Source organism: Ambystoma mexicanum, chromosome 9, assembly GCF_040938575.1.
Source record: "Ambystoma mexicanum isolate Mex_15411 chromosome 9, UKY_AmexF1_1, whole genome shotgun sequence".
Taxonomy (NCBI): Eukaryota; Metazoa; Chordata; class Amphibia; order Caudata; family Ambystomatidae; genus Ambystoma; species Ambystoma mexicanum.
The window spans coordinates 688,717,012-688,735,816 of record NC_090931.1 but is presented as its reverse complement, the minus strand read 5'-3'; the positions used below and the strand labels follow the sequence as shown (position 1 = coordinate 688,735,816).

The 18,805-nt window shown below is 45.4% G+C and overlaps 1 protein-coding gene across 3 annotated transcripts in view; it reads right to left on the bottom strand.

The window, feature by feature from the left end:
- Positions 1-18,805, bottom strand: part of PARD3B (par-3 family cell polarity regulator beta) — a 2,582,324-nt gene that overhangs the window by 1,248,070 nt on the left and 1,315,449 nt on the right. For all 3 annotated transcript variants that reach the window (XM_069615556.1, XM_069615558.1, XM_069615557.1), the window contains exons 14-15: positions 8,726-8,831; positions 6,154-6,269 (exon numbers count right to left, since the gene is read on the bottom strand). In XM_069615556.1, coding sequence (XP_069471657.1) covers positions 6,154-6,269; positions 8,726-8,831 — 222 coding nt within the window. The remainder of the gene's footprint in view (positions 1-6,153; positions 6,270-8,725; positions 8,832-18,805) is intronic.

The following is an 18,805-nucleotide window of genomic DNA, read 5'->3' as shown; positions in this document are numbered from 1 at the left end:
TAAGCCCCAACATACATATGTTCAAGGTTAAAACGTCCTTATATATCAATAGACAATAGTAAGCAAAAAGGCCATGAGTTGTCAATTTCTAATCTTACGGCATTTAATGGTCATCCAATGGTCATGTGCCAACACGTGTTTCGACCCTACTACTGGGTCCTCTTCAGGGCTACCAAGACCACACAGTTGTATTACCATTGCATTGCAACAATTGCAAATAATATACAGTGTGATGCCCATAATTGCACACCGTACATATTCATTACAATTTCAATTCAACCATTTCACATAATATGCATTTCGGTACCCATAATTGTACACATTCCACCAACAATTGCCCCATTTAAATTGATACAATACTAACATTTGAAAACGAGTTCCACCCGTACATGCACACATCACATTCACGAGTTGTGACGGAGAAAAACAAAAATAAGGGGGAGACTTATTATCCACAAACTCATTTATTGATGTGCCCCCTATATGTTTGACACTGGCCAGATGGCCTGCCCTACTGCTATGCATTTCTGTGTGCTTTTTATCACCTTAAAGACTACGAGCACCATTAAATCAACACATTGTACGTCTCATAACCTCAAGAGACCCAAAGGTTATTTGCGCTACTTGTAATTCCCATACCCCTGTGCCTGGGTATCAAAATGTATATTATTTGCAATTGCTTCAATGCAATGGTAATAAAACTTTTTGGTCTTGGTAGCCCTGAAGAGGACCCAGTAGTAGGGTCGAAACTGTTCTCAACAGGATGGATGGACAAACACTTATTTCTCTCTCATTCTAATGCCATCTCACCACTCTCATCATTCTCTCACATCCTACCTAATTCTCTCTCCCTATCCCAGTCTCCTCCCCACACCCCCTCTCTCTGGGCTTTGATTTACTTCAATTGAGACATAATATATGAAACCATTGAACTATATGACGAGGTTGTGTACGTGACCACCTCACCTCGACACAGTCTGCGGAATCTCCCAACTACAGCACATCATGCTTGAAGGTGCCCCTTCCTCAATAACATGTGTACAACAATACAATATGTCCTCTGTAAGGGCCTTGGAGCTCTGTCCATGCAACATAAAAACACTTCAACAATATATACCATGTAACCAAGACACAAAGATCCCATCATTAAGCTTGTCGATGGTTCACAAAAGGAGCATGATTAAGGCAAATAATTTCAACTTAAAGTTTTTAGTTTTTGGCAAGACCACAGCAAAAAAAATAAATAAAAAAACATTGATGCCATTATCCTGCAAAGGGACGTTTGTCGTCACCAATGAAGAAATGCTACTTTTGATGAGTTTTACATTTTTTACAAAAGTGTTAACTTAACCTGCCCCCTCCCCCCCATGCCACCTCCCTCCATTTGTAGTAAATCAGGACAAGTCAAATTAAACCTCAGCGCTGAAGAACAAATGCAAGGCTCTCAGTGATGGGGTGGTGAGGGAGGAGTGGTGAAAGTCTGGGGTTGTTGGGAGGGTATTACAAAGGGAAATAGGGGATTGGGTCAGTGAGAGTGGTGGGGGGGGTATCAGAGGGCACCCACCCCCCCCCCCCCCCGAGTATGAGGAATCAGTGAGGGTGGGAGGGCGACAGTGGGCAATGAAGGGATTATGGGGTGTTAGATAAAGGTCGAGAAATGACATGGATAACACGGCAGCACACGACGGACACCGACCGAATATCACATCAAAAAGCTCAGCGAACGGATTGAAGCTGCCAACACCACATCACAGCTCCCTTGCTCTTTCTCCAAACTTTGTCCTACTAACGTACCCCAACCTACCCCCTTTTTTTCAGATCCCTCAGTACGTGATGGGACCACCCCAGTGGTGATAGTGCACAGTATAAATATCCTTTAACATCCCTATTAGGGTCGATGAGTTTGGGGGTGGGGGACCCAACTACCCCCATTTACCAAAACGAGTCGATAATTAGACAAAGAACCCTGCGGTGTTGGTTGGAAAGGGGTACTCTAATGAACAGATGTCACAGACGCTTAATTTGACCTGGAGTCAGTGTGTTATATTTAGTGACCATTCTGTTTGAACATACAATAACAATCCTTAGATTCAACTGTCAGGCAGCATCCTGGGGCTGAGGCTGAGACAGCACTCTTCTGCAAGATGGGGAGAAGGGGATGTGCCTGAGACAGCCCTCTTCTACAAGATGGGGAGAAGGGGATGTGGCTGAGACAGCCCTCTTCTGATCGAGAACCATCCCCCTCTGAGAAAAGGGGGAAAGGAAGTGGCAGAAACGGATAGAAAGGCAGTTGTGAGACCACTAGACCCAGTCCTTAACTTGTCATTCTACTTTTACTGCAACGCCACAATGGTGGTCAGTGTTCACAGAATGGGAACTGATCCAATAATTGAGCAGTATGGAGGTTTGGAAAGGAGGTTCAGTGATGCGACGTTGTGGGGTGGGCTGTTCACCAGGGCTTGTATGTGTAGAGCAGTGACGCAGGTTTGCCATGTGTTTACTTACAGATGATGGTGCCTCTAAAATGGTAGTCCACAGGAGTCACTCTGAGTGTTATGATCCGTAAGACGCATCCCTTTTGGACTTCCTGGCCCTTGACACAAAGGGGCCTGCACTCCGGAGTACTACCAACATGGCCGTCTAACATAGAACGCTCTCCACCAGCCTCTACGTCAGATGTAGCACGTTCTATAAAGAGGCCATGCCCCCCCGGCCCCGCGCGCCTCAATGCTACCGCTTGCAGTGGCTAGATGTGTGCTCCGTAGTTCGCCGTCGCTGAACTCTTTGATTCCTGGTTGCCGGACCCTCGCTACCCCCTCTATCTTCCCTTCCTCCTTATCCTGCCTTGAATCCCGGATCTCGTGTACCCGCCTCCGAGTACTCATCCTTCGTTTCCTGGACTTACCAGAGATTCCAAGTGTCCCTGGATGTAGAACGCTGAACGCACGCTGGAACCCAAAGACGCTCGCACAGGGTTGTACAAAACCCGAACCGTATGCAAGACTCCTCCTTCCAAGAATTCCAGCAAACATCGAAGTCAGGTGAGAAAGGGGGAAACCTGTGACAGATTGAGACGCCAACTAACTGAAGTCAGTACAGACATGGAGGCGGCCGTTCAAGATCTCATGTGCGGCATGCAAGAATTAACGACTGAAGTACAGAATCTGAAAGCGGAGAATGCTGCATTAAAACAATTAGTCTTGTCCCGTGATCCTGCTACTAAGGAAAGCGTATTATTGGGCGGCATTGTTGATAAATACGATGGGTCTGCAAAAACCCTTAATGGATTCCTTGACTCCCGTTTAGTCCACTTTACCTTTAAGCCCTACTACTTTTCTACCCCAGGGCTAAGGTGGGCTTTATAATTTTGCACCTTTCCGGGAATGCATTAACCTGGGCCACACCTTTAGCTAATTCCGGAGATGCCCCCCCTGGATGACTACGATGGATTCATACAGGCTCATAAGACCATGTTTGACCACCCAGAACAGGTCTATAGTGCCCAGGAACGTCTACTTGATTTCCAACAAGGCCCCCATGACATGCTTACGTATGTAACACGCTTTAAGCATTTTGCTAAAGATTGGTCCTCAGAAGCCTGCTTTACTCTTTTTCGAAGAAGGCTAAATGAAGACATCAAAGATGAACTAGCCAGAGTGGCACGCCCAGGTTCATTCCAGGCCCTTATGGATCTCACTCTGCAGATAGACTTTCGTATCCAGGAAAGGAAGGCAGAGAAGAAGAAAACCAAGATGCCCTTCCAGAAAATTCCTATAGAGACCACCCCAAAGTCTGATCCTACTCGTGCCCCTGTTAATGAAACAGAACCCATACAATTAGGGGCTTTCCGTGGACCCATATCCCCGCAAGAAAGGATGCGAAGGATCCACATGGGGTTATGTATGTATTGTGCCTCAGATAAACATCTAGTGAGAGAGTGTCCTTTAGCCCCTCCATGGCATTCGGGAAATGCCACCTCCCGATAGTAGATGAAGCACGGCTTCGGGAGAGAGATGTTTGCTCCACAACTATTCCATCCTTGAACTCTCCTGGACAAAACAATCTAGTGATTTTAGAGGCCTTTCTATCGCCATCAAAAATGAAACCTACCCCATTTTGGCATTGGTGGATTGTGGAGCCATGGGGAAATTCATAGATTAAGATTGGGTCATTAACCACCACATTCCACATGAAACCCGAGACATCATGCAACCTGTAGAAGCAATTGATGGAAGACCCCTTTCTTCAGGACCCATAACCCTTCAAACCAAGGAAATGGAGCTCTCAATAAACCACCATCAAGAGAAGATTAAATTTGACATCATAAAGTCTGCCCATTACCCAATGGTGTTGGGTATGCCCTGGCTAGAAAGGCACAACCCCTGGTCCTTGACACAACGGGGCTTGCACTCCGTAGTACTTAGAGCATGGCCGTCTAACATAGAACGCTCTCCACCAGCCTCTACGTCAGACGTAGCATGTTCTATAAAGAGGCCACGCCCCCGCGGCCCGCGCATCTCAACGCTACCGCTTGCAGTGGCTAGACGTGTGCTCCGTAGTTCGCCATCGCTGAACTCATAGATTCCTGGTTCCCGGACCCTTGCTTCCCCCCCTCTATCTTTCCTTCCTCCTTATCCTGCTTTGAATCCCGGATCTCGTGTACCCGCCTCCAAGTACTCCTCCTTCGTTTCCTGGACTTCCTGGAGATTCCAAGTGTCCCTGGATGTAGAACACTGAATGTATGCTCAAACCCGAAGACGCTTGCACGGGGTTGTACAAAACCCGAACCGTACGCAAGAAGACTCCTTCCAAGAATTCCAGCAAACATCGAAGTCAGGTGAGAAAGGGGGAAACCTGTTACACTAAGGGGCCCATTTAAAGGCTAATTAGCACCCGGCAGAGGGCAGCCAGCCAATCAGGTGGCTAGGAATGCAGGCTTGAACTGCCGGTGTAAGCCCGTGTTCCAAGCCGCCTGACGGCCCGCTCCCCCTGCCACCATCTTACGGCCACCCCATCGCCTTTTTTTTATTTTTAATCGTCTCCCACCCCAAACTTTCCTTTAATGCAGCTGCGGAGGCACTTGCCACCACAGCCACATCTCCCTCTCTGCTCACAACGGCTGCCATGGAAAGGGAAGGGGGGCTCGCCCTCCCTTTCCATGGCAGCCATGATGGTAAAGGTTTTTCCTTCCTACAACGGGACGCCCGCATGCGTCCCGTTGTTGGAAGGAAAACCCTTTTTTTTTTAGCACCCCGGGTTGCCGCTTTGGTAACCCGAGATACTAATGGCCCTACACCTGATCCGGCGTACCGGATCGGGTTTTAACGTCACATTAACATATTGTCTTTTTAATATTAATCAAGGTGCCACGTATGACTACTTCAATGTTTTGAATAAAAATTATACACAGCATAAAAAGAGCATGTTCACTGGATTGTGTTTAAATGTCACGCTTACCTTGGGTATGATGGTCTTGATTACATTGTGTTAAAAGTATCACTGTACAAAGAGTTGTTCTACTAGTCAATTGACAAAATGGCAATCATTTAAACATGCATATACAACGGTTGCTTATACAACAATGCATGCTCACAGCGCAGTCTCCTCTCAACTGTTGAGCAGGCTGCACCGGGCAGTAAATGCGGTCATGGAGGAGGGCTTTAAAATAACCACATTTTATTAAGACCGTGAATCCAGCCACTCACAGTGTCACCTAGTTTTCTTTACATGTTATTGCAGGCGAATTCTTAAAAAAAAACATCACCATGGGTGACTGCTGTCAACCAATGTTCATAAACAGCAACCCGAGGACTTTCATTTCCCTCCAGCCTGCAAGCCAGTAGAAGGGCTGCCAAAAGTGGCAGGGGCCTACCTTGCAAAAATAAGCAACTTGGGTTACATAAAACAAACTCCGCAAAGCCAACTGCGCGCTTGTTTACAGTCTGACCCATCAGAAAAGCTACGACAGTATCCCCCTTCTGCACACTTCCAAGCGTTTTTGGGAGCGAACGCTTAAATGACCCACAGAAGCGCGTGCAGGCTGCACTATCAAGGCAGCTTGTCAAACAGCCTGACCTGAGAAACAAAAGAAGGAAATGAGAAACGTGATGAGGTCAGAATGGAAAAGAGGACCTTGAGGTCAGCCGCCCTTACCAAGATCCATGCTTTTGGAAGCTTTCATTTTAATTGATGCCGGCTGCTTGTCCGGGGCCATGGATCCACGACTATTGTGCTGATTTGGTGTATGCTCTGCAGAGTCCACTCCCGGGCTGTGGAGAGAAGCCATGCAAAATATTTAGGCAGGCGCACAAGACCAAAAGCAAAGAATATTAGCACAGGACGGGGAGACATTTTCCTGTTGAGCGAGGACACTCATCCTACCGCAAACCACGTGCTTACGACTTTGAGTTTGTTAAGCAGTGGAATACTTGCACTGCTGGCAGCCAAGCTATGCACACAGTGCGTGCACGACGCTTCTGTGGGATGCCGACAGCTGTTTCTAATTTGCCTTGACTGCTGAATCTGAGCGTATGACATAGAACAGAGGCAGGGGAAATCGATTCAGAATGTTTTGCACTTTTCTTTGTTTCCCAGTCGGCCGAGCTGGACGGCCGGGCAGTCCCCTGGTCGAGATGAGAGGTCTTTCAATTGGAGCGGTGATCACTAAGAACAGTCCTTGTGAGCACCACTCCGCCACCACCATAACACCACCAGGATTTCAAGACAACCAACTATGTAAATAACTGCCATTTAGGGCAACTGTATTCAATGGTATGTCGGGATGTGGAGAGCCTGAAAATAGGGAGGGGGTTTTGCACCCCAGGATTGAACTTGACAATGTCCCCTCCCAACCCCCCTGATTCCCCCCCTCCACCGATATAGACAATGCAGCATGTATTTCCTTACTCATCGGCAGTGGAAGGACCACCATTTCTCCACAAGCTTGGTTCCTTAACAATGTGTGTTTAGTTCACCTTACTAGCCAAACACTTTGCCTCATAAAAACTAGTTTGTGTTGGTTTGGGGTGGTTGTCTTAGATGCTTCTTTCAAAAGGAAAGAGTAATACTCTGCAGAAGCATGTGTTACATGAATGCTGATGCAAGCACTATTTTAAATAGTAGCTTTTTGCAGCAAGCCCCATTATTTGTTTTGTAAAAGAAAACCAACACAAATAATTGCCCATCCTACCACAACCCTCTCCTCCCTACACCATCCACTCTGGGACATTCCATGGCTGATTGCAGGTCCCTGTTGAGCAGATACATCAATAGTTGACCTTAAACAGTGATGTTTAACACTCAGGATAACTACTGGGGTCCTCCTCCTGGCTGCTGTCACCACATCCTCTGGCACCAAGTACCCGCTTGATGCCATAACCATATAATCAAGAAGAGTGCCTGGCTGGTTATGACAACCTTGCTGTGGGCCGGGCTTCACAAACTATATTGGTTTACCGCCCTTGTCTGATGGTTTTAAGATCTGTGTTAAGCCTCTTATTTAAACGAGCTTATGTTACATCCGCAACAAGTCTCAGACAACAGTGACATGTATAAATGCAACATTCGGTGAAGTTTTGTCCAGATACCTGTGGATGACAAGAAAGTAATGACAATGGGTGCAGTCATTTCAAAGATATTTTAGCATCAAAGGGGTCTGTACAAAATGTACAATGGCTACGCAAGTAGATTTTTAAAGACGAAGGGGTGGTTATGCATTTGTCAGTATTATGTCTGGTAACAGCAACTCATTTACCGTTACTGCATGGGGTAGCGGGAAGGGTCCGCCTGATGTGGAGTCATGCAGACCCTTTTGTTGTTTTCTATTTTGAAGTTCATTGAGGACATGCAGGATTACCCATTTGTGAATACTGCATGGGATATACCACATGCGGTAATGACTTTTTGTGGAGAAACGTTCTTCCGCACAAAGGCAAGTGAATCTCAGTTGGGCAAAGCAGTAAAACCTGCACTAGTCAGAAATACTGTAGCAAACTTGTAAACAGGCCATACGACTACTGAGACACAACAGATTCATAGTGGAACCTGTTCACTTATTCAATGGGTGCCTGAGGGCGAGTCATAGTATCTTTGTGGTAACAAACTAAGCACTGGGTCAAGTGCGCATTTCAAATTCATAACCTTTCTTTTGCAAGAACAATGACAAGCACAAGGCACATGGGCACCACTGAGCTTCTGCCTCCTAGATGTCAATAGGTTATGAATAGTATTATGCATACTTTACATCTTGTGACCATATCAGGGACCATGGCAACCGTTTTAATATTCATCTGTGAGAAAGAGAAACTCAATGGTTTGCACCAAGATTTTCCCAAGAGATCTAAATGGGATGCTGTTCAGTTCCCCTATCTTAATTCTGACCAGTGGTAATTTTTTTAGTGGCAAACTTCTGTGACGTCTTGTCAGGTTGCTGATCCAACCAGCTTTTGAGAAGTGCGAACTGTTCCTTCTAATCATATTTGTCTATCGTTTAGGTCTTGGATTCATAGTAGACCTATACTCGTTAAGCCTCTTTATTATTTTTGTTTCACAATAAACCACCTCTCATTTTAGCTGCAACTCTTACAAGGCAAGAGTCTTCTCTAAAAATGATTTGACAACACTACAATTTTTGAAAAGATCTACATGACAAATCTAATTAAAATACAGGGGTCAGATAAATTAACATACATTATATTTTGATGTAAAATCAATTAATCTACCCTACCCATATTGATGATATTCAGTCAGCATTTCTTCGGAAGGATGGGGTGGTAGCGGTGGTGTAACATCATTTTCTGCAGTGCCGTCTCGTACTATCAAGAGTGCTGTCCCTGGAAGGTACCCAACAGTCAAAGCAATTCATTAGTACTGTTATTTGTCCAACACAGCTATTACAATGTGACTGTAACAAAGCAGGGGTCTCCAGGTCTGGTCATCAAGAGCCCAAACATCACCAGCTAGCCAGGATAACCACCAAAGTAAGTAAACAACCCCCTTTTAGATTTGCCACCTTGACAAGTTTTGTGTGCGGATATCTTCAAAAGCTGGAGGCCTTCATTTGGGGACATCTGCGATAAAGTAACATGTCTCCAACTAGGCGGCGTATAACGGAACATAGGACATAACTGCTCCATGCAAAAATGTTCATTAAGATATGATAAGTATAGCACACTATACTTCAGAAACACATCATGGACTAAGCAGGTGAAAATTGCTGTTCTTTTTAGATTGCCGGTTTTTGGAAATCACTATGTAGATCCAAGACAATGGACTGCAGCAAAGTAAGCTGTGAAATTATGAAAATTATCTAATAGAAGCCGTAGAAAACGAAGTGCCCTATTGAAGTGGTAAAGAAAGACCAACGTGGAGGCAGACATTGTATTATTGTGTCAACAATAAGTGACAGAAATGGGTAGAGCGTAAATGTTAACAGGCCATATTTGTAATGAAGGTCAGGTGCAGATGCCTTAGAAACATACTTTAAATTGTACCAAAGAGTAAGGAAGTCGGTTGTGGGAACAAAGTCACAGACCGAGGAAAAGTGAGTTGAATATCACAAACACAGAGACAAAATAAAGTCTATGTACAAGGAACACCTATTGAGTTAGAATTTTAAGAAAAGTAGGTCGGAGAAATTGTTTTTTATTCGTTTTTTCAGCCAGATCATGCATTTAATTCACAATATACTAAACCTACAATTCACAAAATATCATACTAACACAAAACAGTCTAACTCAAGGATTAAACATTTAAGCTCAGCAAGGTTTTTATAAATGCAACCCATAGGACGATTGGTTCAGCAACACAGATTGTACCCACCAACCCTGTTCTTCTCTTGCTCACCCCTATTTAAGACATATTAGTACAGCCCCAGGGGCATTGCAGCATTTGAAGCAAGAGAGGCCGAGGAGGGACGATAGCAGTCTCATCATTATGGTATATCCAAAACCATGGCTTATTTTCAGTCTCGTTTACATCACACCTGTGAATCTGTGACTGTTTGAAAGCCTTCTTGTGATGTTTCATGTCAACCTCTCAGCAGCACCAAAGAAGCCAATCCAGGAGGTACACAATATGTAGCTTTATACACGTGTCACATGGTTCTAGTTAGTCTCCGTTTGGAATTTGCATTTATTTGAAGAACAGAGATATCAATTTTGAATAGAAATGACTTGCAATACCTCATTTACAGATGTCGAAAGCATTCCCATGAAGGGCGCTCGATATGATACAGATACGATATGATTGGTTATTTATAACGCGCTTAATACCCAGAGGTTTCCAAGCATGGATCCGAGGATCGAACCTGTGTTGCTCATTGTCGTCCTGCTTCCAAGTGAGCATGTTGCCCCTGAGCTATCCTCCCGAGAGTGTATATAAAAAAACAGGAGACTTACAAAGGTAGCATTAATCTTAGGGGGAGTGGGTGCATGAAACTAAAGAGAATTACTCATTAAATATACATAATTCCATTATTAAGTGTCACTGGGGGCAGCGGTGGCATCAGGTAGGGACAATGGGGGGGAGTGGGCAAGGGAGCTCCCTCTTTATCAAATAGGTGAAGTTTAAAACGAGCTTTGAAGAGAGCCACAGTTGGGCTGGCTTTGATTGTTATGGGCAGAGGGTTCCAGGGGCGCGAATAGGGTGAAAGAGGCACAGGGCGGGTATGGGATGGCGAGGTTAAGTGCCAAGGATGCTCGGAGGGAACACAGCGGTGAGCAAACTGAGATACAATCAGACAGCTACTGAGGTGCAAGACCATTGATAGCTTTGTAGGCTAGGAGAAGGAACTTGAAAAGAGCACGATTGTGCATGGAGAGCCAACCAGCATGTTGTTGGTAGGTAGAAGTTGGTGAGGATCTGTGTAGGTTGTAGAGAGTGAAGGTAGCAAAGTTAAGAACTTTGTCTCGAGGGAGGAAGGAGTATAGAGGAAGGCCACGCAGTAGGCTTGAGCATTAGTCCAGTTTGCAAAGCAAAAGGGTAGAGATTAGAGTTTATGTAGAGTGTTTAGTAAGAAAATGACATTTTCGGAATGTTGAGTGGGTTAATGCAAGCAAAGGAGGCAGTGGTAGTGATGAATTGTTGCAGTTGTAGGTCACTGTCAAGGAAAACCCCAAAAATGCTTGCCTTGGGTGAGGGAGAAGGAAGGTCAGGTGGGAAGGAGATAAGAGATCGGAGGGATGGCATTAGAGGCTAGGAGAAACAACCTCCGTTTTTGAAGAGTTCAGCAAGAGGCAGCAGAGAGCTATCCAGTGATGAATTTAATTGAGACAATTCATAATCTGGTGCAAGATGGCTGGGGTGAAGAAAGGAAAAGAGAAGAATATATGACTGTCATCGTCAAAATGGTGATTGTGAAAGTCAAAGAATATGAGAAGTCTTCTTAATGCAGAGATATAGAAGGCGTAGAGCATAGGTCCAAGGACTGATCCTTGAATGACACCGACAGGGAGTGTGGTGGGGTCAGAGTTTTGAGATTTCCAAGACGTTTTACAGGATCTACCCTCCAAGTAGGAGGTGGTCCAGGCAAGAGCAGATATGCAAAACTTAAGGTCCTGGAGAGCCAGGAGAAGACAAGAGTGGTCAACAGTGTTAAAAGAAGCATAAATGTCCAAAAGGATTAGTACAGAAGAGAGTTTGGAGTGGTGAGCATTAGAGAGAAAGTTGGAGACATGCATGACTGCAGTCTCAGTAGAGATTTTCTACATAAACCAGATTGTAGGGGATCTCCAAGGCCATTATCCTCACAGTACTTAGAGATCCAATCGAAGACTACCCACTCAAGGCCTGTTTTTCAATATTGGGGAATGTGATGAATCAGCAATGATTCCCCCAGAAAACCTGTCCTGGGACCCTTCTCATGTGGCCAGAGAAAGGCAGACGCGTTCGGATTCCAACCCTGGGGGTGGTGTTCTGTGGGAGGATCACACGAGGGGGGGAAGCAGGTCAGGAGGAATGGGAAACCCCCTTATTCAACTTTACCTGAAACCCCACTCTTCTAATGGCTTATTGTAAAACAGAAAAAATAAGAAAATCCAATTTTGCCATTAGGGACTTCTAGTCCCATAATTTCCTAAATACTGGGACGAGGAAGAGGACCAACAAGGTACAATGTTGCAGGAGTGGTCAGATCGTTAATGCAGATGACCCACACCTGAGGGAGGCAGAGACGCTTAAAACCCCCATCAGGTGCAGGCCATAGAAAAGGGCAGATGAAGCAAGAAGCAGAAGCAGCGTTGTTCGTCCTGGCAGACCAGGCAGAAGCTGACGGAGAGAGAAGATGCCGGTGCCACTGTTCCGCATATGTCTGCTGCCGGTCCTGAGAGCGTCAGGCATTCCACAAATAAGCTGGACTCGCGTATGAATGAAAGTAACACTGAATCTAAAGTTGAATACTGAACAAGTGAAATACAGCGAAAGCAGTACTCACATAGGAATGAAAGTAACTAAGAGTTATCTTTATTACTGAACTATTGAGAAACAAGAAAAACCTTATGTAACCAAGTTAAATGACAAACTTTAAATATGTGTGAGGAAAGCCCAGCAACCCGATGCAGCAATATTCTTAAGAAGTGATCATTACAGGCATTGCCCAAGTGTAGGGAGACTAAAATTAAGACAAATACTACCTAGGAGATATTGCCAACGGCAGAAGGGGCTAACAAAAGATCCCTCATTTGTGAAACTTGTCTCCCATACTATGTACAACATATGGTGAATGCTAGTATAAACTCACATTACCAAAGAATCAGAATAAGACCCTTTTCTTGTCAATATTTGTTTACTTTTGCAGTTTCAAAAAGACTACCCTTCTGGAAAAGGATATTCAGAGGGAAAGGAGCATTATTTACAGAAGTGTATTGAAAAGCACCAATGTGAATCTTGTTTACCTGACAATTTGATAAAGGTTTTGAAGCTACAAACTGTTGAATACTGTGAAGCTGTTGTGAACCTTGTCAGTTTATCTTAAACTGAAAATCACTTGTGAAAACGCTCTTCGGGCAAGGGAGTATACCTGGATGGCAAACCTTTACAGAAGTAGGCCTGGCATGGGAGTACACCAGGTGTGAACTGAGGCGATAGGCCTGGCATGGAAGTAAACCAGGTAGAAGGGGATAAAGTGCTATGAAGTGATCCTGACAAAGGAAACTAATGTTTGTAATGCTGAAGGAAGAACTGTGTAAAGTTTTTATATAGAAGTTATAGCTCCTCAGCATTTATCAGTTGTGCAAATCATCCTGACCAAGACAAGTATTGTTGCTTTTGCTGAACTGAGAAACTGTCCTTTATTTAAGTAGAATAAACTGTACTTGTCCAAGGGAAATAAATAACCTTTTGTTTTCTTTGTTGAATCACTGAAGTTGTTGGAACTTTCTGTTGACAAGCTGAAGTTGAAAAGAACTGTGTTGGAACTTTGTTGCAAACCAGGATGTCCCTATTTTCTTTTTTTGAATAGTGAAATCGAATCCGGCTTAAATCTGGCAAAAGGGAATTCACCCAGGCTATATGGAGAGATTGCGGTTACATTACACATTCAATCATTATTCTTTTGAACTGCCATGTCTATCCTTATCAGTGTATTGTAGGTATAAGTATGAGGGACAGATATCCTTTGCAAGAGCTTTTACTTCAGTTTATTTTAGGAAGGGAAATCCTGTTAGGGTAGGGATAGTGAGACGTTTATCCAAACATCTCATGTAATAAAATGGCATTTGTTCAAAAACCTTCACAAAGTTGTCCAGCTAACATTTCTGACCACTCACAGTAAGGAGAGAAACAGGGCGAGAGTTTGCTGGGACGTTTGGGTTAGCAGTGGATTTCTTTAGTAAGGGTACGACCCTTGCAGATATGAAGGCGGCAGGGAAGAGTACAACAGGGAGAGTGGTTAAAGAGCTCAGAGGATGTGGGCAAGTGATTGAGACCAAGTATTTGACTATTTCGGGAGCAAAAGGGTTAATAGGAATGCAAGATGGGTTGGCACTATGAAGGATGGGTGTCAATTCAATAGGAGAGGGAGGGGAGAAGTAGTCGAGCATAGGTGGGGTGGAGGCGGTAGATAGGAGGGTTTGTGAGTGAGGGAAAGGAGGACTGTGAGTCTCACACATTTTAGAGATTGTAGAGGAAATATGGTGAGAAAAGTCATTAGCAGAAAGTGGGAGGTGATGGATATTGGCTTGTGAGGTGTGAGCAAAGTTTGGAGGGTAGAGGAAAGTTTGCAGCATTAGAGTGGGAAGGGAGTATATTACGTTTGGAAAGTAGGAGGATTTGGCAGAATCCAGTGCAAAGGTCAGGGCAGTTTTGTCAGGAAGGTGTCTGTAATTTATGCCAGTGTCGTAGGACACAGGGCATGTTTGTTTTGAGGATATTAATTTGGGAGATTATCCAAGGCTGAGGGTGGGGTTGGGAAGGTGTGAATGTGGGAGCAGGATGGTGTTGGTCAGATGGTGTCCTAAGTGCATAGTGAAAGTCAGAGAAAGCATGGTCAATGGAAGCGGCATGAATAGGGGAAAGAGATAGGAGAGAGGTTTTCACATTATCAAGGTAAGGGGCAACAGAGATGAGGATGTCATGGTAGAGGGACCAATATTTTAAAGTGAGCAACGTGTGATCAAAGAGAAAGGGGTCAACGGAAAGGTCAGACAAGGAGAGTAAATTAGAGAGTAAGACAAGGTCAAGTGAGTTCCCACCAGAGTGGGTAGGCTGGTTGTGGAGGGAGTAGAGGAAGTGGTCAGAGAGGTACGATTTAAGTTCAAGGCAGGTGGCTGCAGACGGCTTGGGATGTTAAAATCCCCCAGCATGACAATGGGGCTGTCAGTGGGAAGTGACTCAAGGAGAATTATCAGATCAGGGGAAAGCAGATCAGAGGACCAGAGGGTACATAGTGAGCCAGAATAGTGAGAGGAATAGGAGAGACGAGTTGAATTTTGGCATATTCAAAAGAGGAAGAGGTGATGTCAGAGGAGGGGTAGAGGGCAGTGTTTTAGACCTTATTGAAAAGGAACCCCACCCGCCACCCTCCCCAACATGTCTGGGGGTGTGGGATTAAGGTAGCAGAGTCAGTGTGGAGAGCTGGTACTGTAGCAGAGGCGTGAGGAGAGACCCCAGGGTTCTGTGATAGTAAAAAGTGAAAGTTGAGGGTGAGACAATGAAGAAAGGGTGGAGCCCAAGAGTGAGGGAGTGTATGTGTGAGAGTGGACAGGGAATGGGGAGATGGCTGGCAGAGCAGAAACAGGTGTAGGTTCTGAGCTGGGCCAGAATGGGGTTTTAGGTAACGCAAAGACAGTTAAATGACACACAGCAGCAATGTTCCTTGGTCCTATGAGGTAACCAAAGCTCAGCTGTGAATATATAGTCAATGGGGGGGATTGCTATGTGTGGAAGCAGAAGTCAGGTAAAGGGTGAGTAGGGTGAAGTCTTGACTTGAGATGGGGTTCTGGCCCTCTCCAGCCCTAATAGGCTCAAAAAGGGTGTTGCCCTTGGCTACTTTTTACCCTTGGTTGCAGACACCCAGGCTCGATGCCCAGGGTAGACTGAATACGTAAGGTAGTGTGTCACATGTCCTTCTGGGAGCCAGTCACAGTGTTCCAAATGGCTTACACACTTACAGGCAGAGTCCTGGCTGTTGTAGGCCCACAGAACTTCATTTTGTAGGCAGGACCCTCCACGGTCCTCTGACAAAGAAGGATGTGGCCAAGAAAATAAATGTTATTGAAAACAAACCTCCAGTCCCATGTGCCTCTGGGAGGCAGTCAGTCAGCGTTCCAGATGGCTTCTACACTTGCAGGCAGTGACCTTAGTGTTGGAGGTCCAGTGAAGTTAATTTCGTAGGCAGGATCTTCAGATGGTGCACAGGGCCTGCTAGCAAAGCAGGATAGTGGCAGGAATATTTTGTTCTTTATTGAAAGCGATCCTCCAGTCACCTGTCCCTCTAGAAGCCAGTCAGAGTGCTCCAAATGGCTTCCACACTTTCAAGCCTGTCCTCATCTGACATCAACTTCTCCAATTCATTTTGTTGCGATGGACGTTTCATGGCAGCAAGCGCCTCACGTATTCCGTCACGCTCCATCACACGACTGGGACAAAGGTCTGAATGTACTGAGCATCGTGTACATGTTTCATTTATACTCCGGTTGCGAACGTGAAGCGGCATATTTTCTAGTCTACGCGTAATTGTGGTGCTTGGGAGCATTTCAACTGAGAGGCAGGGTGGGTGTGAATTATTCATCTAGAACAATAAACGTCCCCAGATAAATTAGGCCTCGATAGTTCGTTACCTACTTCTCCCCAAGGCACGGATGTCCTGGCGGCGAGGCAGAGGCGTACAAGGATTTTAATGATCTCATGCTAAGCGGCTGGAAATTAAAATGTTCTTCTTCCATGCAGTACGAGGCCCCTGCAATGGGACTTGCCACCGCACAGTGAACGTGATTTGCTGCTTTGCAGATGAGCAAGATTAAGTTCTAGGAGAGGCAGTAAAGTTAAAGCATAGTGCATGTTGCAGGATGGATATGTTGCTTGACCATTACAACCATTTAGAGGAAACCAGAACATAGCCGAGATGTGCATATAATTAATCATCTTTACATTGTAGAGAAAGTGATCTCGCCATACATACACTCCCCACTGTAATTTACATTTAGTGCATGTGTCATCTGTCATTCCACAATCATTCCATGACCTTTATCATGGAGCTGTCTGAAAAGCTCATATCTTTAGCAACACCGTTTGTGGCCCCGCTTTACAGACTCATCTAATCACTTAATTAATAATTTTAAACTTAATAACAGGCTCAAGCAGGTTCAATTTTCTTTTAATTGCCATAATATGAGTAACGTCTGAATGCAGATTGAGTGGCAGGCCCAGCAACAACACCACAAAGCTCGAAAGCATCTTAGCCAAACATGGAAGGATAGCTCAGGGGCAAGGCGCCCTCCTTGGAAACAAGACGATGCAGAGATCCCCGGATCAGCTCTTACAAACCTCTGGGTATTAAGTCTGTTATAAATAACCAATTACAATTACAATGTTCAAAGAAACTGGAGAAAAAAAAATAGATAACATTTCTGCTTGACCTCAAATGCAGCAATCAGAATGCTTGGTGCACGCAGTAACTTGGCCCATCTGAGAAGGACGATCAGACTATTTGGTAATCATGGTGGCCACTATTCATGATTATTGCGACAGCCGAAAATGCCAAGTTTTTTTTAAACCCCTTTACACCACATATATATGTGGGGGGAGACCCCCCATATTAATATTATATTCTATACCCCCCACATATATATGTGGTGTAAGGGGGGTCCAAAAAAAAAAGTCGGCATTTTCGTCCGTCGTAATTTGCGAGGGCGACATTTTGGTACAATTCCCTATTCATGTATTGATCGTGCATTAGTGGCACAATGTGCTTGATTAAGACGCATTAATGGAATTACGTCCCGTTCCTATAGCAGCCGATTGCTTCAATGATCAGCCAGTCCTACACCTTTCACAGCTATTTTCTGAGAAGGATTCAGCACCCCGGGCCAGAGTGTTATGCAATGGAGTGCAATGCAAGGTACTGTTACTGAATGGTGTCAAGTGCTGCTTTAGCCATTTTGGCAGGGTCTCTGTACTTGCGGGCAGAGGCAGATGCAAAGCGAGTTGGGGGAGGACCAGGCTTTGGTGGTACTACAGCAGGTGGGAAACCTGAGAAGACAGGAAGAAAGAGGTTTTGAAAGATAATCGTTAACCTGTGCCGGCCATTTAAGAAGGGAAAGACAGGCAAAGGTGTCCCAAAGAGCAAAGCCAACCCCCTCGAACCCCTTTATGGTCTTGGGTGTGGCAGTATTTTGACCAGCCTCCAGAGCCAGAGAAGACTGAAGGGTGATGAGTGCCAGGTCTTCTTCGATGTGGATTGCTGTGGGTAGAAAGTGAGGTGGTGGCTGAGAAGTAAGAGCCAGGCTCTGGGGACAAGCACCATGCACAATCATGCTCACTGCTGCCACCAAGTGACTTACCTGAAGCCACCCACCCCTCCCCCAATGACCCAACTGCAGACACAACCACCTCCAGTGGTGGCGACAGTGCAGGTCCCAGTGCCTCCCAGGGACAGGATGCTGCACATCATTGTTGGGGGTGCTATGCCATGCATCAGTGAAGTCCCACAACCACTGACCATGCCCAATCAGTGCCCGCCTGACCCTGTTGCCAGTGCAGCCCCAATAAGTGGTTGGAGGCAGCAGGCCGCTGCCAGGACCTGAATTTGGGTCACACCCATGAGACTGAGCGATGAGGCCTGCAGAGACCTCTCAACAGGGGGTGCTGCTGGACTATGTGGCAATTGAGGATGTTGTGCAGGCACATTTGCAGCAAACCCATCCTTCCGTGGTTGGGCATGGGAGAAGGAATGAAGCAGTAATGGAGGAGCAACTGTCCTCTGAGAAAGACAACAGACACTTGAGAGTGACAGCACTGGGGCGAGGGACAAATCAGAATCTTTAAGGGAGAGTGTGCACTCTGTGGGCAAGCCTGTGAACTTGAGGGGGGGTGGCATGAAAAACTTGGTTCCATATTTCCATGCCTGACACGTAGCGAGTAACAAATTAATGTCATCAGGCATGCTGGTTATGGGTAGATGTTATTCCATAGTCTTAATCAATGACATGAGTGCACTGTCCAACATGCAGCAGTGCCAGGCTTCTCCTGTGTGAACAATAGCCATGGCTACACTAAAAACACTCTTGGACTGCACAGTTGCTGAGGAGGGGGCAGCTTAGACCATCAATAACAACTCACCATAAGGGCCACGGGGTAGACTTCTAGCCTG